This window comes from Ochotona princeps, chromosome 1 (assembly GCF_030435755.1).
Source record: "Ochotona princeps isolate mOchPri1 chromosome 1, mOchPri1.hap1, whole genome shotgun sequence".
NCBI classification, from domain to species: Eukaryota; Metazoa; Chordata; class Mammalia; order Lagomorpha; family Ochotonidae; genus Ochotona; species Ochotona princeps.
In genome coordinates this window covers 13,109,892-13,134,477 of record NC_080832.1, presented here as the reverse complement: position 1 = coordinate 13,134,477, position 24,586 = coordinate 13,109,892, and the positions used below count along the sequence as shown (strand labels likewise).

At 38.3% G+C, this 24,586-nt stretch overlaps 1 protein-coding gene across 2 annotated transcripts in view; it reads left to right on the top strand.

Moving 5' to 3' along the window:
- The window catches only part of ESR1 (estrogen receptor 1), a 358,224-nt gene that overhangs the window by 296,722 nt on the left and 36,916 nt on the right, over window positions 1-24,586 (top strand). For both annotated transcript variants that reach the window (XM_004598354.2, XM_058664156.1), the window contains exon 7: window positions 24,063-24,196. In XM_004598354.2, coding sequence (XP_004598411.2) covers window positions 24,063-24,196 — 134 coding nt within the window. The remainder of the gene's footprint in view (window positions 1-24,062; window positions 24,197-24,586) is intronic.

The window sequence follows — 24,586 nt, the reverse complement described above, 5'->3', positions numbered from 1 at the left end:
AATCGTTTTTCTAGTAAAGCAATGTCCCTCATCTGGGTTTTTGAATTTGTGGCATTTGGTTGACTAATGTTTACTAATGATTTATTAAAAATTTATCCCCCCAATGGCTATTTTCACCTTATAATTTATTTTGTTTGTTCATCCTTGTTAGAAAGTGGAGATCAGCTAATAACCTACTGTTCTCTGTACCTCTGTTTTGTTGACACTTTACTCCAAAGAACTAGCTTGCTTTTAGAAACTAGTTCTACTGATTTTCTTCTTTTTAACTTATTAAGTTATATTTTGCAATTCAGTCAGTCCTTTTTAAGCTTTGGGTCACGTAACATTTTAATTTTTCTCTTTAGATTTGATATTTCACCTGTTTTCATTTTGTGATGTGTGTGTGTGTGTGTGTGTGTGTGTAATTAGTGCTCAGAATTTTCCCAAATTTATTTTTCACAAATTCTGAAATATTTTGTTTTCCTTATCATGATTTTCTGTAAAACTTGCATTTTCATGTTTCCTTTTCCGTTTTATTTAAGAGTTTTGAAATAGTTTAATTTCTAGATTGTCAGGGCAATCATTTGTTCTGTTATTAATAAACATATTTTGCTTTAGAAACATTGCTTCCATTTCAACTACTTTGGGAACATACTACATTTGTCATAATAGCCTAATTATATATTACAGCTTTTCTAAATGTCATATATATGTGTGTGTGAGTGTATAGATTCATATATTCTTGGGATAAAGGTTCACTTATTCTAAGATAGAAGATAAAAGATGGTCTGCCCATGCCCACTTTGTAACCTACAGTTTCTCCTTAGTGGAAGCATAACTCATTATCTACTGCATAAATATTTATATTTTCTTTGTCTATTATACATTGCACTTTTTGTGCTTTAAAGTTTTTGGTTTATCGATCATTTAGGGGAATCAGATCTTACTCTATTTGACATCTAGATCATGACCGCTGTTTTTTATTTTTCATTTAATTAAAATATTGTTCTTATTCTTTATTTCTAACATTGAAATAATCATTTTAGGTCTCTATTTTATATTGTGTACAATTAAATTTTACTTTGTTAGCCAATCTGAGAATGTCTTTAACAGGTGGCTTAATAAATGCTTTAATAGGATGTTTTAGTAGGAGGCTTAGTTCATGGATACCAACACCGCTTTGATTCACATTCTGTTTTATTATTTTACATTTCTCAGGTATTAAATTATTCCATTGTTACTTATTGATCGATTTGATTAATTTAGTTGTAGGTATTTTGTGGTTTTGCTCTGGTTGTTAGATTTATATTTACTTATTCTACTTTTACTTTGGAAATTTTTAATTCCTTACTACATATTAAAATGAAGTGAGCTGAATCATTCAACACCTGACCATTCTCCTATTGTTAATCATTAGTATTATCCTAGTATGATATTTGAAAGTGTCAAGTCTACTGCATGGCTCGTCAGAATCACTCAACTCTTGGTTCGTATCCATGAGATAATTGATTAAACTAGTAATAACTATAATGACTATTGCATCCTCATCTAACTTTCGCTACTGATTTTACATATTATTAGATCCCATCATTCTTTGCAGCCTGTCATCTTTCATTTGATCCCAATTTTTAATGTCCACCCTCTCACTATATGTTGATGATTCTCTAATCTTTTTGATTTTCTAGCGACTTTCTTCTTTCTTTTGATTTTTGAAAAAATTTCAGGAGACTATTGAAGACAAGATTTTATTTTTGAATGTTTTTAATTGTTTTTATGTGTTCTTTCAACTGCAAAGTTTAACTGGATACAAAATCTTGGCTCATTTTTCCTTAAGTGTTTTAAATTATGGCTCCATTATTTGCTGCTATAAAATGTTGCTGTTAGGAAATTGGATGACAGCCTGATTTTCTTTCCCATAGTTGTTGGGAATGAAAAAAATTGACTTTCATTTTTAGTACAGTTTTTGATTTAGAAAAATGGAACAGAGGATGTAGAGATCTTCAGTTTATCTTCTACATGCTTTCTGTGTGTATAGATAAATTCATGGTGACTTGTGTTCAATATTAATGTATGTGTTATGCAGAATAATTTTAATAGACTTAAAACCTGTGCTCTACATATTCATTTGGAGGTGGTTTTTTTTTTTTTCACACTAGTGAGAAACTGGAATCTGGAACGTGGGCCCAAACTGAAGCTAACATACTCTACTATGGGATGTTAGCCTCTTCATCCTGGTGTACAAAGCCTGTCCATTTTGTTTCACTTTTACCTTTCCATCCTTTACTCCTTGGAAAACATTTGTCATAATGGATTTGTTGTTTAATCCTGCATAATTTCATTTATGCTGTGAATGATTTTCCCTTACTCGAATTTTATTTTCAATTTTTAGTTTTTTCTGTTATGTGATCCTATCATTTCTGACTTCTCTTTTTCAGAAATGTACAAACAATTCTTTCAAGTCTTTGGCTATTTTATATTTTAAGTTCATTCTGAAATACTGGGTTGCAATTTTTATTGACTTTGTGGTAGCAGTCTGTCAAGGGCTGAATTGTCAAAGCAGACCCATATAAATAACATCCAAATCATTGTAAATAGTTACTAACAATTAGCAAAAGACACCAGCTAAAAATGAAACAGACGCAATATGATCTGTCATCAAACAGGCTGAACCAAAACACGGGCTTGCACAGGTGAATTTTCCTCGGTTGGCATGTCTTTTAATTTCTGGAGCCATAGTTGATTGCTAACTTTACATGAGGTTAACATTTGCACAAAGAAGCTGGTTTAGAGTTGGTATACTCAGTTTTTACATTTTACTAAACATGAGATAGGAAAGTTTATGAGATTATTTCACAATGTCTAGCAGCTGCATCCCATAAAATAAAAAGTCCAAGTTTTTAAAATCATGGACAATTTAGGCAGATTTGATACATCCTGTTTAAAGCATTCTTAGATAAGAACTTATCTAATTGTTTTCAATCTTATCAATATGTTTAAAAGAAAGCCTATTTAATAATAAAGAAAGTAAAATCGTGACCTAACAGTTTAGATACTAGTCAGAAAATCCATGTCTTATGTCAGAGTGCCTAGGTTTAATTTTGGGCGACTTTTCCAGACTTCTGCTAATGCAGATGTCAGTGATGGCAGGAGTGCCTGGGCTGCTGGCACCCATGTGGAAGATACGGACTGGATGCTTGGCTCTTGGCTGCAGCTTCGGTTGGATTTTATTTGGAGAGTGAAGTGGTAGATAAAAGCATCTACATGTTTCTCTCTCTTCTCTGGTTCTCACCCTCTCTAATTAGTGAACAATAATTGCACAAATGCATATGCTAACCCCCTTCCTAACACTGCTTTTTTTTTGTATCTTACAAGTTTCAGTATCTTCGGTTTCCATTTTTATTTTGTTTAGAAAATATTTTAATTTCCCTTTTTCTATTTTAAATGACCTGTTGTTCAGATTTTGTTGTTCAGCTTCTGTTTGTTTGTGTAGCTCAAATGCAATATTCATTTGGAGTTATTCTACTGTGATCAAACACATATTACAATATTGATATTTTTGAACTTTTTAAGGCTTGTTTTGTGGCATGATTATCTGTTCTAAAGAATGTTCTGTGTTCTATTTTTTTAAATGTGTATTCTATAGGTGTTGCGTGAAATGTTCTTTAAACTATTTGTTAGGTCTGGGTGATCTGTGATGCAGTACACTGGTATTGTGTTTTTGGTGTTTATGTCTGGATTATCTTTTCCATTGAGGAAAGTGAGATGAGAGAGAGAGGGAAAGAGAGAGAGAGAGAGAGAGAGAGAGAGAGAGAGACAAAGATGTGGAGGATTAGATATGGGTACCAAAACATAGTTAGACTAAATAATCAGATGTGGAGTTACACAGTTCACCATGGTGACTGTAGATCATGATAATCACGATAATATTTTATATACTATGTAAAGAACCAAAGGAGCATAGCTTATAAGCACCAAACGTGGGGAAAAGGTGGGGAGGTAGGAACACCTGCTTGGATTACACTGTATACACTGTATACTACACTCTACTCCATAAAGCACAAGTGTTACATTTTAACTGAAAAATTGACTAATAAAAATTATTCCAGCATCAGAAATAAATAATAGGTAAGCTTTTATTTGTAATTACATGGGCTTTATATTAGCAACAAAAATTAGAATACATTTTGAAATAAATTTCATAAAGAAATTGAAAATCCATAGTGATTATTATAGGTTTCTGTTGAAAGAAATCAAGCACAAACAATATCAGAAAATAAAGTTATGCTTTATTTATTGCTAGGAAGATTGATTCTCAAAAATGTATCAGTTCTCCACAGAGTGGTCAAAGTCAATGCAGTTTTAGTCAAACCAAGATGATTAAATACATCTGAAGACACAAAGGAAGGTTGCGAGAAAGGGTAAAAAAATTCTATTTTTTTTTATAAAAATAATCAATGCTTAATGTGATATTGGCATAGAAATAAGCCTACTGAGTAGTGAAATGTACAGGTGATTGGAAACTGCACCGACATTCATGAAATCTACCTGCTCCAGAGTGAGTAATGAAATTAAGTTAATGAGGCTGAGACATTTGGCTAACTACAATAAAATTATGATTCTCATATCATCTGAAAAAAATTAATCCCAGATGAATAAAAAAATTAATGTAGAGCCAATACTAAAACTTTTCCAAGAATCTGAAATTTGGAATTATTTTTTAAACACGATGCAGAAAGTATTAGCCATGAAAAAATGACAATGTTGTCTGACTTTCAAAAAAATCTTTAATAAAGTAAAAGAGGAATAATGTTGCTGAAGAAGTAGGTATTTATTTGTATTATGATTTATAGTATATATTAATGCAACTTTTTGTGGATTAAATTATATTAAAGATATATTAAAGAAAGAGAAATAAAAACCCCATACCACTGATAATGGCATTCTGTTTACATCTGGGATCAAGAAAGTTAGGAACCTGCGTCACTCTCAAGTTTTCTGAAATGTGAAATGAAAATACTTGTGGAGAGCCCTCACCGATACATTTAGAGATTGGATGCTCAGGGAAATGGAATTGAAATGTTTTAGCAAGAGTATGGGCCCAATCTTGAAATAGATGTTTGTTGAGTTTTCTATAGCATGTAATTACAACACAATAAGACGCAGAAGCATCTCGATGAAGTGTGGGTGGAAGAGAAGCAGGCTCTTTCAAGGACTTCATTAGCTTTCTCCTGCCTGGAGCTCTCCAGACTCTTGGGAGTAACCCTGTTTACCTTGGTTCAGAATCAGCTTTAACCATCATTGAGGCTGGTTGGGCAGCAGAGTACAGCACCAAGTCCTTGGGAGTAGGCTGAGTGGGAGAAGAAAAGATAACAATGTATTTTTTTTTTTTTTGTCTAAAAGCCCAGAAATGGGCTCAAATTTTGTTTACCACTTGTTCCCAGGATAATGTGGTGGCGCTGTTCACTGGTAAAATAGTACGATTGTACTTGTGTCAGTACTTCATTTTTGTTTTTTGGAGAAGCTTTTGGTAAACCAGAGAAATGGCACTGGCTTGATTTAGTGTTGTCGTGTTACACTGAAGATACTGTGTTTTTATGTATGCTACAGCTTGAAGATGTGGGAGAACAGAGGCGGAGGTAGTGGAGGGGGAAGGAATAGGAAATCAAAAAGGAAAACAATACCCTTTGTGGGACAGTGGGGAGTTAGAAATATTGACGCATAAATCATCCAGAAAATGACTTCTTCCCTGAGAATGCCAATAAGCATGATTACAGCAGTACAGATGCTGGTTGGATCCGGGTAGGTTCATGTTGCCTTTGAACCGCCTGGCTGATGCTGAGCCTTGTTGTTAATAAAACTCTGTGAATTTTTCTTTTTGTTTAAAATTTATTCATTTTGTCTTTTATTTGGAGCACAGAGTTATAGAGAGAAAGAGAGACAGAGGGAAAGATCTTCCATCCACAGGTTCACTCCCCAAGTGGCTACAATGGCTGGAGCTGAGTGGATCCGAAGCCAGGATCCTGCAGCTTCTTCTGAATCTCCCAAGCAGGTGCAGGGTTCAAGGTCTTCAGCCATCTTCTGCTGTTTCCTCAGGCCATAAGCAGGGAACTAGGTGGGAAATGGAACAGCCAGAAACAAACCAACATCCATTAGCATTAGCCTACTATACCACAGTGCTGGCTCCCAATTTTTCTTAATTTTCATTTCCGTTTCTCATATACATTCCTAAGCTATTACTTTCCTTCTCTCATATTGCATTGATTTGAAAGAGCCTTACAGTCAATTATTATAGAAAACATAGAAAATTGTAAGTGATAATTTGATCATCTGTGTCATTCTTGTGGTTTATAATCTGCCATTCCACTTATTCTCTCATGTGTCCGTGGGGTTTCTGTGACCGACATTACAAAGCACATCTTTCTCCTGGGAAAGGAGACTTGACACAGTTAAGTTAGCTGCTCGTGAGTGCAGGTTAGATAGTCACAGGCGTTAAGGCTAGGTCTCTAGGTTATGCTCCTAGTTCCTCCAGGGCTGCTTTTGCATAGTTGGAACATCACATTTTATTTAACTGATTATGAGTATATTACTCCTTAAAATGGTTTGAAAACCACTGATGCAGTTCAGCCTCCTGGTTTGCAAATAAAGAAATGGAATTCCAGACAGGCCGAGTGGTGTGCCCAGTGTGGCAGACCACTGACCCACAGACTGGTGCCAAGGACACGGATTCATTCCTTCCCAATATACTGTTCTTCCCCAGTGACATGATGCTCTTCAATGTGGCACTTCTTGTATTTTAATATGATCAAAAGAAATGTTTTAGAAAATATGCTCCCAGTTCATTCTGGCCATGTAAAACCTTCAGACAGAAATGAGGCTTTGAGACATGCACAGCCTTTTCCCCCATGCCCACTGGGGAACAACCCGGTGACACTTGCCATCTTCCGATACATGTGCTTATTTTACATTTGTGTTTTTATTTAACTCAAAGATTTAACAAGTATGAAAGATACAAATTATTTGGTGAACTCAAGACAATATTAACACTAATTTGAAAAGACTAAGAGGAATGAAAGAAGCAAACTAACAGCAAGAATCAGACATATCAGGAGAGATATACTCAATGAACCCGGCCTGTGGTGGTCACTGATGGCAGGCCTTATCGGTGGCCTGATTCAGGGAAGGCCAAGACTCTCTCAGGATTGTGGTTCCAACTCAGGGATGGAGAGATTTGACTTTTTAAGAGGAAGGCAATGTGGAAGCCACTGTTAACTTTTTAAAATTTTTGCATTGTTTGACTCAATGCATTACATTTCTTAGTCTTCCTTGTTGGATTTCAAAAGCAGTACACCTTTTCCTAACCTTATTAAAATAACTACATCTTACTTGCCCTAATGTGCAATTTCTGGAAATTTCTATTCTGAAGATGGATTTGAGATAATCTCAAAGCAGCCTGATATACACTTCAAATGTCACAGCCTCAAATACAAGATAGCCAGTTTTGTTAGAGCTCATATTAAAATGGGAGATGATTTGGTTCCTACAGACAGCAACTGGTCTGAGGCTCTATACACTGGGTCACTTTTGGTTCCGGAAAAGTAAGGGACCTTGAGCAGCCAGCAGGGTGCTGAGGATCTAGTAAACTCCTAACTAAGGGTACTGATTAACTCTAGAATCTCACAGAGATCAACATTCCTGGTCATTAGTTTGATTGTTGAAATTCCAACACTTCATTCATCCTGAAGGATAGTGACTAGATTGAAATTTTATGTAAAAGGAAGGGTTAAAGAAAGGCATTTATTTCTCTTCAGACATTTTGATGGCTGTGATTAACTGATTCTAAAATATTTTACATTGTATTTTGTTTAGATTTTTGTCTACACAAGATCTTTTGCAAATACAATGTTAAGAAATGTCAACTTTACCATTAGACTTGAGACAAATATTTTGTCTGTGAGTTTCATGAGGGCAGATTTAGTCTTCCTTTAAAATAAGGGGGTTGGGGAGGGAAGGGTCAGATGAGTAGAGAGAGCTGCATTTGCTGGTTCACTCAACAAATGGCAGGATGCCTGGGGCCAGGCCAGACCAAAGCCAGAAACCAGGGGTTCAGTCCAGGTCCCTGACCTTGAGTGGCAGGAAGTCAGTTACTTCAGCCATTACCTGGGCCCCCAGGCTCCACGTTAGCGGGAAGCTAACCCAGAAACAGAAGCCAGCAGTTACAATGAGGGAAGAGGGTCTCCTACTTAAGATTTAACCTATAGGCAAAAAATGCCTTCCCCTACAGTCTTTGAAAGACACAAATCTTAGTCATTCTTAAGCCTGGAGTGATGCCTCTTGCTCCAGATGTTAAAACCACGTTCCTATGGTGTTGTCTTGTAGCCTTAACCTGTGCCACCTGTTCTTGGGAAACCTAATTTCCAGGTCATCCATCTTCTTTCAGCTCCTCAAATCCTTCAAGCATTTTCTCCTAATGTCCACACAATCTCTTTCCTTGGAACACTGTTCCAATTTTTTTTCCCTTTCAGATTGAATTTCACATCCTTAAAGAGGTTTCCTCTAACAGTTCCCACCTTGCTTAAGTCCATCGCTTGTTTGCCTTTTGTTCATCCTCATTTCCATTGCCATTTATCATAATTAATAGTTTTACTTCATCATTGTGTGTACCTTTGATGTCTGCTCCCTTGCTGAACTGTCAGCTGTAGCAGGGCAAGGCTATGTCTGATGTGCTGGTTGTCACACCCTGTGTGTCGGTTCAGTTTCTAGGAGAGACTAGGTTCTGATGCAGTTAATGTCTATTGAAAGGGATGAATGAATGAAATTGAATTTTGTTTCCCTAGTAACTAGAAGGGGCTCTAGTATAGATGGGCTGGAGAACCACTGCCCAACTAAAACTGACATAAAGAACAAGAGAAATATTAATCCTATTTTCTTTGTATACAGGCAATTCTTGATTTACCAGTAATAGAATCCTCACTAGCACTCTTTGTTCGCTGATTTCCCATCATTCCAGTTGGTTACTCTTAGTGGGAAAAACTGCTTGATTACTCTGTATAATCTCAAGATATCCCTATGAAAGATGAATAACTGAGACCTTCCTTATATTGCATAACTGATAGGGGCATCTTTAAAGATTGATTGGATTTATTTTCTGCTGGGAGTTTGAGTAGGCACAACTGTTATGGAATTTTCCTCTAGGGACTTGCTTCGGCTCTTAAACTGTATAAACTCAACAAGGAAACTTAAGTGGATCATTATCTATAGAAGTGCAGAATTCCATCTCCCTTTGGCAAACCATTCAAACCCAGAAGTGTGTTTTACACATTCTGAAAGAAGCATCTATAAAACCAACTTCAACCTCCCTTCTCGCCACTTTAGCACCTAAAAGTATATGAAAAGGGTGCATGTGAAGATTTGTTGTATCTATTAGAAGATCTCTGTGCTTAAGAACACTTTCAGCTATCAGCCTCCTTATGTGAGAAAAGTAAGCGGCAAATGGTTCTGTGGATCTTTACTCCTGTGTGCAGGTAGCATAATAAAGATAAACTGGACATCATATGACTGCGTGTTTGAAGTGCTTGAAAATCCAGACACATCTCTGAGATAGGTCAGTCCGCCATTCCCTGTGTAATTTCTACAACAACCATTTGCATTATTCATGGTCTGAATCCTCTACATGACAAGTGTATGTCTCAGGATCTGTCCATGTGCTTGGGATTTGGAGGGAGGCTCCCACGGCCCAGGTACACCCTCCGAGATGACTGGAAGGACACAGAGGTGAGGAGGAGCATCTTCCTGGTGCAGTCTGGGCATGGTGGGAGAGCATGAATTAGACCTTCCCTCTGGGAGGGGTGCCACATGAATTATATGGGCAGTAATCAGAGTCTCAGAAGAGGAAGTCTCTGTTCTCTGTGAACTTGATCGTCCTTACCTTGATAAAATTGCCTTAGAAGAATGCACCTTTCTTGATTTTCAGTGATCACAGACTTACACTTAAAGCATCGTTCTTGCCTGATTTTTCGAATTATTATTATTTCATTAAAAATCTGGTCACTGGGTGCCCATGTTGACTGATTTTCTAATAGACTTCCACAAGTTAAAAAAAACAAAAAAACAAAAAAACAGGCGTAAGCATTAGGTGTAGCATTTACAACTGTGGACAGCCCCATCCATGTTAGAATCCTTGTGTCTTTGTGTCTGAGCTGTTCCTGGCAATGGTGTGCCCTGAGAGGGTTTATGAATCTCTCAAGCTCCTGCCGTGTGTGTAGGAGCTGTGTTTACATGGTTCCTGCCTCATACAAAGGAGTTCGAGGCTCTTGGCTTGGGTCTGGCCCAGGTCTGGTTGTTACAGGCATTTGGGGAGCAGTCAATTCTCAACATCGGGAATTCATTCACTTCTTTGCTCTTTCACATTCTCTCTCTTACAACAAGGAAATGTACTTTATTTTGTAGCCTCTGTCACTTCCTAATCAATCATTATATATGGATTTTTGCTATAACAATGAAGACCTTCCTTTTTGTCTTTTTAAGGTTTTAAAATCCGCTTATCTGAGCTCTATCTTGCCCAATTCTAGAACTGAAAATTAAGCCTATTTATATTAAAATAAAAATCAACAATAGCAGCAAAATAAATATGAACACATGCTAATAAAAAGAAGAAGCTGAAAACGTTTTTGTGCTTTCTGGCTTTGGCAAGTTGTGCTAGACTTGGAGCATATGTTTTCAGAGTCTTACCTCTCTGAAACGCTAGCTGAACTGCTCGGTGCGTTTATTCCTCAGACTCTCAGTGAAGCAACTCTTGGCTCTCTGTCTCATAGCAACTCTTCTCAAGGTAATGGACCAAAAGTCATTTCCACTTGAAACCTAATCCTTCTAAATGCATCATACAACATAGTTTTTATTTCCATTTTCTCATAATAACTCTAAAAAAATGATCCTCGGGCCGTGTCCTTAAAATTTCTCATTTTACTTCATTCTGTTTTTCTGCTTTAGTTTTCTAGCAAAGCATTCCCGTAAGAGGAATAAAAATTCTGTTAGTCATCATTCTGTGTTTTGCATATTTTCCTTGATGGATAACTCGCGGTAGTTAAAGCATACTGACATACAAGGACACTTGCAGTCTGGGGCTGTTGGGTTCACATGTTGACAGCTGTGAATGAGGAAGGCCAGGCATGAGGAAGATATGTTCTGACGAGCTCATGAAGCCCATTTCTTTTTCCTTCAGTTTTGAAAAAACATTATTTTTACTTGAAATGCAGAATTGCAGAAGAGAGAGAGAAAGAGAGAGCAACATGAGAAAGAGACAGAGAGAGATTTTCCATCCACTGCTTCACTCCCCAAATGGCTGCAGTGGTCAGCCAGAGCTGGGCTGGTCTGAAGTCAGGAGCTTCTTCTGAGTCTCCCATATGGGGACAAGCATCCAAGGACTTGAGCTATTCTCCACAGCTTTCCCAGGCACATTAGCTGGGCGCTGGAACAAAAGATGAAAACTGTACCTGCTATACCATAGAGCCAGCCCCCATCATAACCATTCTTATAACTTAATGTTCAGATCGTTCCATTTGTTCAGCACAATCATCATTAAAAAAGACCTCAACCTATGGAAGACTTTGAAAATAAGGAATAATGAACTATCAGATTTTTAAAAAATATTTGTTTATTTTTATTGGAAAAGCATATTTATAGAGAGAAGGAGAAACTGAAAGAAAGATCTTCCATCTGCTGGTTCACTCCCCAAATGGCCACAATAGCCAGTTAGCAAATCTGAAGCCAGGAGCCTCTTCTGGGTCTCCCACATGAACACAGGGTCCCAGAACTTTGGGCCATCTCCTGCTACTTTCCCAGGCCACAGACAGGAAGCTGGGTGGGAAGTGGAACAGATGGGTGATGAACTGGTTCCCATACAGGAGCCCAGTGTTTGCAAGGGGAAAATTTAGCCAACTGAACCATTGTGCTGCATGTTTGACAGAAGTCAGTCCTTCTATGAATTATAGTCCATGACATGTCATGTTTGGAGGAAGGAGTTTGATTTAGGATTAAAGATACTATTGAACCATTGCTATCGCTATCACTGCACCTGGATTCAATGTCAGGTTCAGCTTTAGAGTTCAGCGTCCTGCCTGGCAGGTAGTGGTGATGACTAAGGTAATTGGGTTCCTACCCTCCAGGTTGAAGACTTGGATTGAGTTCTCAACTCTGAGCTCCAACTCACTCAGCCTGTAAGGGAGTGAACCCATGAAAGGCCTGTCTCTCCCTCTCCCTCTCCTCCCAACCACTTTTGTTCTGTGCCTTTCTCTTGAATAAGGAAAATACAGTGTGTTTTGTTGTGATAATAATGCTGTTAATCTCAGTGTTGTTAAGGCTCTACATTTTATGTATTTGACTTCTTTTCTACTACACTGGAGACCTTCCCTTAAAGTTGACTGCCAGTGCATCTTATGCTGGAAGCTCCCTGTCTTACCATCCTCTTCTGTGGTTCCTGTTTGCCCCGTCCCTTATGCAGACTGAACCTACTTGAGCTTTGATACTCATGGCTTCTATTTATATTATTCTTTTACAGTTCCAGATCAAGCTTGGTTTATTTGAATGGTAGAGAAAGGAAGAGGAAGTTTTACTTCCAAAATGTTTACAACAGCCAGGGCAAGGAGTCAGAGTCAGGAGCTGGGAGTTCAATCTGTATCACCCATACATGTGACAAACTCAAGTACTTGAACCCATACCTGATGCCTTCCAAAGTGCGCGCTACCAGGAAGAGCCAGGGCTTGCAATTAGGTGCTCTGCACAAGGCAGGCTCCAAGTGGCATGTTACCTGCTATACCAAATGCCCACCACTATTTCAAACAATCTTCTGATTTCCTCCTCCACCTCACCCCTGCCTCACTGGGTCATCTCCAGCCCTGCAATCAGTCATTGCAAGATTACATTCTGGAATCTTTGAGCCCTAACCTTTGTTCATGCCCAAGCAGTCAGTCTCCTATCTTGGGTCACACCCACTGTCTTCTTCCACTTTCATCCCTAGGCTTTGCAAGGCTACTGGGAAAAACCACACTACCTTCTTGGTCTGGCCTACAAATGCATTCCTATACTCCCTGATTTTTCTGAACTGTCCACATTACTGACACCCTCTGTGACACTGTGATGCCCATCCTCCTGGTTCCTTTGTAGCCTCCGCTGCTTCTCCTCTGTGTCCTGTGCAGGGTCATGTTGCTTCTAGGCCCTATTCTCCAGGATTTTGTGTTCTGGCCCTCTGTGCTCTCCTTTGGCAAGTTTCAGAGTTGTGTTTCCAGAACAAATATCTCTGTAATCCTCAGATCTGCAGCTCACTAACATCTCTTTGAAACCAGCATGGCCATCTCAATTTCTCTTCCACATAGCATCTCTTCACAGGATTGTGAAACACCATAATTTACCTCTTCATACCATATAATTTATTTTAAAATTTTTTTATAAATTGTTATAAACCTCCATCCATATAGATTGTAAGTTCGTTTTGAAAGCAGCCCGTTTCTTTGCTGCTTTTCACTATGTTGTTAGTGACTAATCATGGCACATCATTGGTACTCAATATGTTGAATGAGGAAGAATGTTATATGGTATGGAAGACAAAAACACACTAGTAAGAATAATTTCATTGGCATTGTGCGGTTTGATTATTGCTTTTAGATTTTCTCAATACTTCTGAAGAATAGTGATTTTTCTACTTACTACACTTTGAATTGTTTAGTTTTAGCAATTAAGCTTGTGATTATAAAGTAAACTGAAAATACTCCCTTAGAAAAAGTTAAAAAAAAAAAAGAGGAATGGGGATGAGATTGAAGCAGTGAGGAAGGGTAGGATGGGAAGTATCGTTATATTCTTAAAACTATAGATGATAAAGGGCCCAGTGTGATAGCCTAGCAGCTGACGTCTTTATCTTGAACATGCTGGCATCCCATATAGGTGCCGGTTCTAATCCCAGCAGCCCCGCTTCCCATGCAGCTCCCTGCTTGGCTTCGGATCGTCTCAGCCTCAGTCATTGTGGCCTTTGGGGAGTGAATCATCAGATGGAAGATCTTCTTCTCTGTCTCTCCCCCCCTCTGTATATCTGCCTTTGCAGTAAAAATTAATTAATTATATATATATATATGATATACATGAAATTTTCTCCCCTTTTATAGATGTAACAAAATTTATGTCCCATAATAAAAATTTCCTGTGAGTAAACAGTAAAGAACAATTTTGAAAAACGCAATGTATTTTACGGATACATACTGATGTAGTGTAAATGCCTACCAATAGGGGCATTTATACATTCATATGTGTACATGTCATTCACTGGTAAGCTTTAAATGATCTTTTTTATATCATTCAATTACTGTTATCAACTCTGTGGACACTGAGCTGCTTTTGTCAGTTTCTCTTATGAACACCAAACTCCATGAGTCAGGTTACTCAGTAGTCCTCAAATATGCCTTATCTTCTTCCATTTCTGCATTTGTTGCTAATCAGTTTCCTTCCTCCTCACTCCTCCAATCCCTTGATACCCGCATCAAATGCTACACAACTTCTGTGAAGTTAATTATGCCAGTTGAAAAGAGTTTGAATTAATAAGGCCAGATTCCCTGGGAAATAGCTTGCTTGTCCCTTTGTTTATTTAGGAACCATGTATATAGGAGATAACTGTCGTTTTTGAACAATTAGAACTATGCTTTTGTGCAATTATGTGTGTTTGGAGTATGTTGAGATGGAGAAAAATCAGATATTCCTAAATGTTAGTCACTTGATACAATAACCATTTGTTGTTCAAGTCACTGTCCTTACTGAGTGACTGTCCCACATTGAGGAGCCCACACTCTTGCTTTGCCCTCTACTGGGTTTATGAAATGCTCTTAATTCATTGTTGATGAGGGAAAAGTACTGAGAAACCGTACCTCTTACTTAACTCGCTCACCACAGAGGTGATGGAAAGAGCTTCTGCTCACTCTTCATCAGCCGGAACTCTGTCACATACTCACCTTTCGCAAGGAAAGCTTGGAAACGCTGCAGGCTCTACTAGGAAACAGAGGAGCACAGGGAGCTCTGTGGTGCGGACAGCAGACTGTTTCCGAGGGACTCCACTTCTGGATTCCAAGTTCCCATTCATCCCCTTCGTGTGTCACACTCTGTGACTCCCCACGGGAGACAAAGTCACATCCACCCCCAGCAGCCAACTCAGTGCTTTGTCTGTGATGTGCAGTTCTGTGTCAGGCACTTTGCAGCTGCCACTGGTTAGGCACCCTCATCTCACCTGTGCATGCAATAACCAGTGATGGGGAAAGGGCAAGTGAAATGCAATGAAAATTTCTATTCATCAAAGAAAAAAAAGCAGAGGGTAGCTAGCATAACTTTCCACAAAAGCTATGGAATTTTACTGGGTAGAATTGATGTGGATTCTACTATGAAAAGCTGAACAGTTCTTTGATTGTTAACACTCTCTGACAAAAAACTTAACTTCATATTTTTCTTTTCTCCTGCTGGGGGATTTTTTCCCCCTTGTTCACCGTGGCCGTATTTGAAGTTGATGTTGAGAATCCTGTCTTGGTGGTGCTCACGGCACTTCTAGTCAGCAGACATCTGGGGCCCCAGGATTGAAGTGTTGAACGTCCAGCAGCCTTGCTTCTTGCTTCAGGCTCACACTTTCTGTGGTCGTACCGTTCTTTGAGAAGCGTAGGAGACTTGTATCTGTTTTTTGTCCATGTCCATTATTGGAAATTATTCTTAAGCCTGATATACTCTCATAAATTATTGTTATCTATTTTCTGAATTGACAAACAGCAATTGTACTTATTTATGGAGTACAGTGGGTTTTGAAATATACATCCAATTTTGATTGAATAAATCCAAATAATTAACATAAAGATTATCTCACCTCTCACAATTATTGTTTATTTGTAGTAAGAACATTAAAATCTATGCTCTCAGCAATTTTTACGTGTGCCATATACTACTATTATCCATAGTCATCATGTTAAACAGCAGTATGTTCTTCCTGTACAACTGCAGTGTTGGACTCGGACCAACATCTCCTTGCTAGCCCTGTCTCTGCGAACCACCATTTTCTCTCTGCTTCCATGATTAAAGAGTTTTTGAGAATTTGAGATTCCTTGTAGGAGGAATTGTGTGATAATATCTGGCTTCCTGTGCCTGGCTTATTTCACTTTAATGTCCTCCAGTTTCATTCATGTTACTGTAAATGACATGCAATCATTCTGCTTTAAGGCTGAGTGATACTGGCTGGTGTGTATCCTCTAAGTGCAGGTGTAATGTGTGTATGTGTGTGTATGATATATGATCACATTCTTTGCTGTGTTCCCGTTAACAGTGTATCAATGTTCCCCTGTCTCCATGTCCTCAACAAGCTAAATATTCTTAGGTTTCTTTCTTTCTCCTTCAGCTTTTCCCTCATGATTTATTGAAACAATTCCCCTGGATGGGAAGGTCAGATATTTGGATGTCACCCTTTTCCATAAGACTGAGTTACTTTGTCAGTGGAAAAATCTAACCAGGCTTTTTCATATGCACTTTGCTTTTCAATTTCATCTATTGATATTTTCTAACTAGAAGAATTTTTTTTTTTGCTAAACTTGTAAGAACATTGAACTTAATCTCTTTCCATTCTCTTCAATTTCTGCTTGAGACACTTCCAATTCTTGCTAGGCTCACACCTTCCTTGTGATACCTGGCTAATGGCATCTCTAGTATCCATGGGATAGAGTCAGTTTGTGTCCTGACCACATCTGTAGGCATGTGGTCTGCCTTTGAAGTTATCTCAGAATAAACTTTCTGCAGGCTGTTACATATTTTCCTACCTTGTTTTAAGTTCAGTTTCCACACTGTGTGACATTACAAAGTAAACATTTTTAATGGGAGTACTCTACATCTAGTACCAATTCCATTAAATTTTTAACAGTAATTGTACATGATTTTGATCTGTATGTTGACATTGGAATGCGTATATGCACAATATATACTTATCAAGTCATGGTAATTAATATTTCCCCTTCTTTTTTATGACTGCAGATTTGGAGCTTCTTTCTTCAATTTTTTCCATAAAATATATCTGGGTTGTTGTGAACTGTGATCTCCTTACTATGCAGTGCAACAATAAGGAATTTTTTTATTTACATATATTTTTTAATTGCATTTCATTTTATAACAATGTTTCATAGGCTCTGATGTTCCCCCATCCCCTCCCGGTGCCTTCCCCCATGGTGGATTGCTCCACCTTATTGCAGTATTACAGTTCAAATCTAGTCTTGTTTCTTGCATGTGCCATGCATAGAGTATTTTATTGTCCAGCTCAACTCAACAGTTCCTTGGGGAGACCAACTCTGGTCTAGAGACATAGCTGGCAGAATATCAATCCGACCAATTTAATGCCATAACATAACATCAACAACAGTTTCCAACATTATGGGGTTAATTAACATTGTAATGAGTGACTGATATGTTAGACAATGCGAGTTTTTAACCACATCATGTGACTACTTCCTTAACATTTCAATTATAGTTTGCATACAACTGGCTTCTATCTACCTTAAATTGGCTATAGGATACCATTCAGCTATCTCATGGCTATTTTCATTTCAGTATTTAGCAGTTTATTGTGTTGAAGCATAATTTTTACTGAACTTGCCAGATTTTAGGGTAGTCTAAACTGGCTTATACCTTTAGCAAGGCATGTGACACCCATTGAGGCATAGAACATTGTTGGGAGGGGTGTGCAGAGAAATCCTCCATACCCTAGTTAGGAGTAGTTTATTTTCGTGTCCTACCTGGTAAGGTATGTGTGAGTCCCCTCTGATTGTTTCCTGTCTAGTTCTAAGCTTTCCTAGTTGTTCTCTGTCTATTCTAATTTTTTTGTTGTTTGTTTTGTTTTGTTTTGTTTTTTGGGGGGGCTCCAGGGCGACCCTGATGGTCATTGCAAGAGAGGGCAGGGATCCAGTACTGGAACTAAGCAAGAACCAGAGAAAGCTCCTCTCCCTGGTCTTGGAGGGATTTTATTGTTTTTCTGTTTCTTTAGACGGCTCAGGGCTCCTGGCTGTTGTTCCGGTGACACTGGGCTCTGCAAGGAAGGATTTGGACTACTACTTATCCTATGTGGGAGATTCAAGTGGGAGCGGATGACCTCAGAGTACTTAGCCTCCGAAGGCACTCCAATTCCCCATGGTCTCCTTGGCAGTTGGGATGTAGTCCTTGGTGCCCATACTGGTAGTCCTTGGTGAGGATCCGGAAGTCTCCAGGGTTGGAATACAAGTCTCCTCTTGTCCACCTGCTCCACTCTGGAATCCCCCCGCTCTGTGCATATGACTTCCTGTTAAGAGGTTGTCAGGGTCGCTCTTAACACCCTCCATGTCTTTGTGGTTTTACTATTGTCTGATGCTGATTCGAGTCTGTTGTCTTTAAGTTACCTGTTATGTTCTTGATAGTTTATGCTACATCTGCCTCACCCATTCTAGGGAGATGGAAGATCTCTCTGCTCTCCCTCCCCATTACCGAGAAGCATCGGGTCTTAAAATTGCATTAGGTTTTATAGTTCTTTGATGAAAATCATGAGCAGTCTGCCTCACATTGACTGTTGGTTCATTGATTATATCACAATATGTAGTTCTATGAGTTACAGGTTGTTAGAGGTTGAAATAATACTACATTTTACAGGTACCATTTTTCAGATTGACAGCATTTCAGCTTAAATTAAGGCAAACATGTGGTATCTGACCTTTTGGGATTATTATTTTCCTCTAACTCTCATGTGGTTTTACATGAGCTAGCTTCTCTATATAATAATCACCAAATCCCTGTGGCTTAATTCTTCCCTATTCTTCTTATACTGCAGTGAGCGTGATTCTTTCTTTGTATTCATTCAAGGATGCAGAACTTGCCTCAATTGGATAATTCTCCTCCTTCAAGTGCCAGGATCCCATAGAGACACCAGTTTGTGTCCCAGCTGCTCCAATTCCAATCCAGCTCCCAGCCTGTGGCCTGGGAAAGCAATGGAGAACAGCCCAAAGCCTTGGGACCCTATACTGCATGGGCTACCCAGAAGAAACTCCTGGCTCCTGGCTTTGGGTTGGCACAGCTCCTTCTTCTGTGGCCATTTGGGGAGTGACCCAGAAGATAGAAGATATTTTTCTCTGTTTGTCCTTCTTTCTGTAAATCTGTCTTTCCAATAAACATAAATAAACTTTTAAAAATAAAAAAAGGAAGCGATGATGTCAGGACTTAAATTCGGGCAGTTGGACTCCACAATCTGAACCACTTTTCTTTAATTTTTAAGATAGATGTAGTTTACAGTTTTCCATCTTTAGCACTTTTTTCATGCTTCCATGAGTTACAGATGTAAGCGTCGTGCTCTTACATTTATCGAATCAGTTTTTCAGAGTGCTTGCTTTGAGATTTTGTCGCATCCAACTACAAATAATCTTGCCATGACTGATTTCAAGGGACATCTCTTTCCTAATCATATGATACTTTCTTTTGGGACATCTTCATTAAAGTATTGGATTCATCTGCTGGATTTTCTGCTTGTACTTTTCCATTTTCTTTATACTGACAAATTCATGGACAACAAGTTTATAAGGTGTATTTTTGAAGACTTACAAGTGCAGTTTGGTTATGTGCTCTTTAGAGTTCTTTATTTCTCTTGTGTTGGGAGAGGTACCTTAGGGATGCAGGGAAAGCAAACTTTCAGTTTTATAGAGGAGAAACTTCCAGGGCATACCGTGGGCAGGAACTCTTTCAGGACCTGTTCTTTTCCCCATTACCCAAGTGCAAATGGACAGCATTTGGAAAGGATAAGTGGATGAACAAGTCTCCCCACAAGGGGATTTTGAGGCACGCAGAAAACCAGACTGATATTATCGGAGGAGGAGTTCTTCCTTGCAGCCTGTCACGTCTCACAGTGGGAGATGGAGTCTGCTCTGTTTTCTGATCTGTGACTGAAGCTGTGCTTTCTGTAAAAATCATCTTGTTTTTCCACAACCTGCCTACTGACCAGCCTTGAGGTTTAAGACTCACCTTATCTTACACAAATAGTACCTCCTGATCCTGAGTAATCACGTAGATTCTGGTTGCATCAGTTCATCCTTTCCCTCTGAAATGGAGTTAAATGTCCTGGCCTAATTTGCTCTTGGAAGGCACTATAAACTATCAACAGCACTGGAGAACCGAGGTCCTGACCACCCTGTGCAGTGACTTCAGCAGCTGGTGAGGGATTCTTCTTTCATGTAGGTGACTGGTAACTTGCAAAGTCCACATAGGTTCATCCAAGATGTCACATGGTGGTTTGTCCCTTGTTCCTCAGCTCTGATGACATGGTTTTTCACCTTGTAATCACATACCTGAGAGACAAGCAGATATGGCATAAGCATCCAGTCATTAGGATGGAGGCAACATTTTAATAATTTAATGAAAATCTCATCAGGAAAATCAAAATGCACCATTTTATTTTTGCACAAATAGTGGATTGGCTGAAGTACTTGGACCAACTTAGTTGTTTATGTTGAAAAGACTAATGGGTTCATTCTCACGTGGTCATCAGGGTACACTTCTTTGACCTGTCATATCATTGCTTAGAAACTCTGATTTCACTGCCTTAAATATCATTCCATGAGCTCTCCAAATTCAATTACACAGTCACAAAACATGCAGCAGGACATGGTCACATGAAGGCAGGCTGGCGTGTCCTCCACGATAGTATCTCTGTTGACAAATGGTCAACACTTGTCCCCTTCACCTTCGCGAAGAAAGTAAACATGCACACATATGCATGCGTGCGTGGAGAACTGAGTTTAGTTTGTAGTACATCAATGTCTGAGGGCACATCCACACCTTGTCACATGCCTGGCTGAACAAGGATTCCAGTGTCAACAGGCACAGGCCCTGGTTGGGAATAACAGGAAATCCACCGAGAAAGGGCTGAGAAAAATATTCCCCCAGTGGAAGAGCTTAAGACCAGCTCCACATGGGAAAATGTGCAAGATTATTGAAAAGGTACAAGAAGGGAAAATTATTGAGAATCCACTTTCTCAGTTTTTGAGCTGAACTTTTGCTCACAGCGGGCGAGCACAGGCTCCCTCCCACACGAAGATCTCCCCCCCGCCAGTGTGCAGTCTGTTAAGAAAACAGAGGTTTTATCCTGAGAAAGGAACATTTCTCTATTTTGGCTGTGAGCTGTTATTTTTAAAGCTCCATGCTCCAAACATTTTTCTCTTCCTTGTTTATTTTTTTCACTCAAAAGAAAATGCAGTTGTTGTTTTTTTTTTTAAAGAAAATCAGATACCTGACCAAAATCCAGCTTCTATCCGGCCATGTCTAAATAGGACTGTCTGACCTTTTCGTGTGACCATCCTTGTCTCTGCAGTAATAGAGTTCAGACGTTGCTGGTCTAGTGGATCCAGATTTCCACAGTTATTTCCTAAATACTAAAGATAAAAAGGTCAAGTTCTCCCTTGAAGTCTATGAGTTTCTATGTGTGCATACTGTAGCTACAGCTAATGATTAAGTATAGTCCACTACCACGCTTCAGCCTAAGCACTTCATATGAAACCTCGTTTTAACTGCTCTGAAAATGCTGTGATGGTTGCTTCAATATTATCAACGGTTGATCTTGGGAGAACTAGCATTTGGTTTTAGAGACTTCCTTTCTATACTTTTCTGGAGATGTATCCCATAGCACTGCCTCTGTTTTATTTCTTGTCTATCTTTTTCTGACTTACATCTCTTTGTCCAAGCACCCATGATTTTAGTCTCTGTATCCAAATGTCTAGCACAAGGAATGGAATGCAACTGGCTCTAAATAAATTTTATGTAGGAAGGAAGGCAAAACCATCCTGTTGGAATCCTTTCTTCTTATTGGTAGACAATGTGGTTTGTCTTATTTGGAAAATTAATGCTTAGCTTAGAAATCAATTTTAAGAAGTAAATGAAAACTGTATACCATATTTCAAGCCAGTGTGAAAAATATGATTTAGTCCCTAAATAACACATAGCTACCTGGAGAAAATATTAAGCTGAATCCTTGCCTTGTGTCTTACACCAAAATAAATCCAATTGATGGCAATGCAGTTCTGTGAATAAACAAACCCTCTGGAATGTTTTTATTTAAGTAAGTGAATTGCAAGTTATATCATTGTTGCACAATAAAGATTTTATTGAAAATTCATACATCCAATTCATTAGGACAAAGATTTGAAGATAAACTAAACTAGAAGGAAATATCATTCTTATTTGTTTTTAGAAGGCTGATACTCTATGCAAACAAGATAAACTAGATCCATGAATGAAATTTATTGCATTTGATTCTGAAATAAATTTTTAAAGATTTATTTTATTTTTATTGGAAAGACAGATGCATAGAGAGAGGAAGAGACAGAGAGAAAGATCTTCCATCTGCTGGTTCACTCCATAAGTGGCCGCAATGGCTGGAGCTGAGCCTATCTAAAGCCAGGAACCAGGAGTTTCTTCCAGGTCTCCTACACGGGTGCAGGATTCCAGGGCTACAGCTGTCCTCTACTGCTTTTCCAGGCCACAAGCAGGGAGCTGGATGGCGCTGGGCCCAGCAGTTTTGATTTTGTTTTGTTTTGTGAAAGACAATAAAAGATGAAAGGTAAAAGATTAAAAAAAAGATATTCAAAATATATTTGAGAAGACTGATTGCTATCATATATAAATAACTCTTCAGGATCAATGTGAAAGGGACCAATAGCCTACCAGAACTATATGGGCAGAGGACTGGAGGAGACATCTCAGGGAAAGAGCTAATGTGAATATTTTCTCCTATCAATAATCTATTGGTATAAACAATTTGAAAGCAACAATTGAATTATCAAAACTAAAAATGCATAGTTTCTTTGGTCTGGCAATTTTATCTGTAGTAACTTTCCTGTAACTATTGATATCCAAAGACAAAAGGATAGTCATTAAGTAAAATTCTGTAACAGCAAAATCCCTGAAAACAATAAAAGGTAGGCCCAGAAAAAAAGTGTTAAAAATGTACCATTTTAAGTAAAAAAAGAAATAATCTACTTGTTTTAAGCAGTTGGTTATGGGAGTCACATCCTGTTCATTAAAACATGAGTTTATAAACAATGTATTTTGTGTTGATGTTTCAAATGTTTGCATATTTCACAAACTTGCTTGGATATATAGGATATTTTAACTCTTCTGATTTCTTCCAATAGATCACATTCAGCATTTAAATTGGCAACAAGCAATGAATGGAATCTTTTATACATAGTATGTCACTAATACATGAATCAACCGTAGGGAAAAACAGTGACATTTGCATTTTTAAATATTACATGGCATGGAACATCAATTTTAACTACATAAAGTTTGCAACTGTGGATGCTAAATCCTGATTTTAAGGATCTCTTATGAAGAATCTTCTCCACGGTTTGCAGAAGGTCCTTTCTCACCTGACATTATCATCTCCTAGGTCCTTACCTCCAGTGTACGGCTCCATGTTCATTGATGCTGCTCCTCCTTGGGTTGTTTAGGACCCACTTGCAGGGTTCAGGCACACCTCTTTCATGAAATCTTGCATCCTTTTAAGATGTCAATTCAAAAAGCACTTAGTAGGCACATCTTTGCCTATCATCCTCTGCAATATCAGTGGTTGTAGCCCAATCATCTTCCACAGTTATTGTCATTTTTCTTGCAGTTCAAAAGCACTTCAGAATACGTTACTTAGGACTTGCTATGCTAATTCAAGGCCATTATCATCCTGAGAGTAGAGGTTTTTATTTTTATTCCCATAACTACCACACTGTCTAGAATATAGTCATAGCTGAATAAATGAGTATGATAAAAATCATTTATACTCCGGTCATTTTTGATTATCCTCTCTTTTTTAAATCATCCATATTTAGTGTGGCATCTTTTAGAATTTAACAACAAATCTCTTCCAAGAATTTAAAATTTTTTTATATAAAATCCTCTTTTTATTGCCTTCTCTGATTAAAATAAATATCTGTGCCCTAAGAATGGGCTGAAGTTTTGTGAATGTAAATCTGATCCTGTTTACAGAAGCTTGTTTGTTCCTTAACACTTTTTTCCCTGTGCTTTCATAGGAACCAGGGGAAATGTGTGGAGGGCTTGGTGGAGATCTTTGACATGTTGCTGGCGACATCGACTCGGTTCCGTATGATGAATGTACAGGGAGAGGAGTTTGTGTGCCTCAAATCAATCATTTTACTGAATTCTGGTGAGTTGACAGCATGAGTGTCTACAATTCTGGATTCTGGAAAATATTCATATCTATTTTCAACCAGATGTAATCTACCCACTTCAAAAGAAAAATGTCATAAATTGAAAGAAAATAGTGATATACATTTAAAATACACCATTATCTTATAGATTGTTTACGGAAGTAGAACCCTGCTGGTCAAATATGATGAAAGGCACATGATGGCTGGACACTGAATCAAATGGTCTTGTTGAAATGTGTGTGTGCTTTCACATACATGAGGATATTGTGGTTAAAATCATGTGTCATTAGATGTATCTATAGTTTAGAAAGCCAGTAGAACAAGTGACTTTGTTAAGATCTTGTTACCAATTCCAAGCTCCAGGTACTGAGGGTCATTTGAAACTG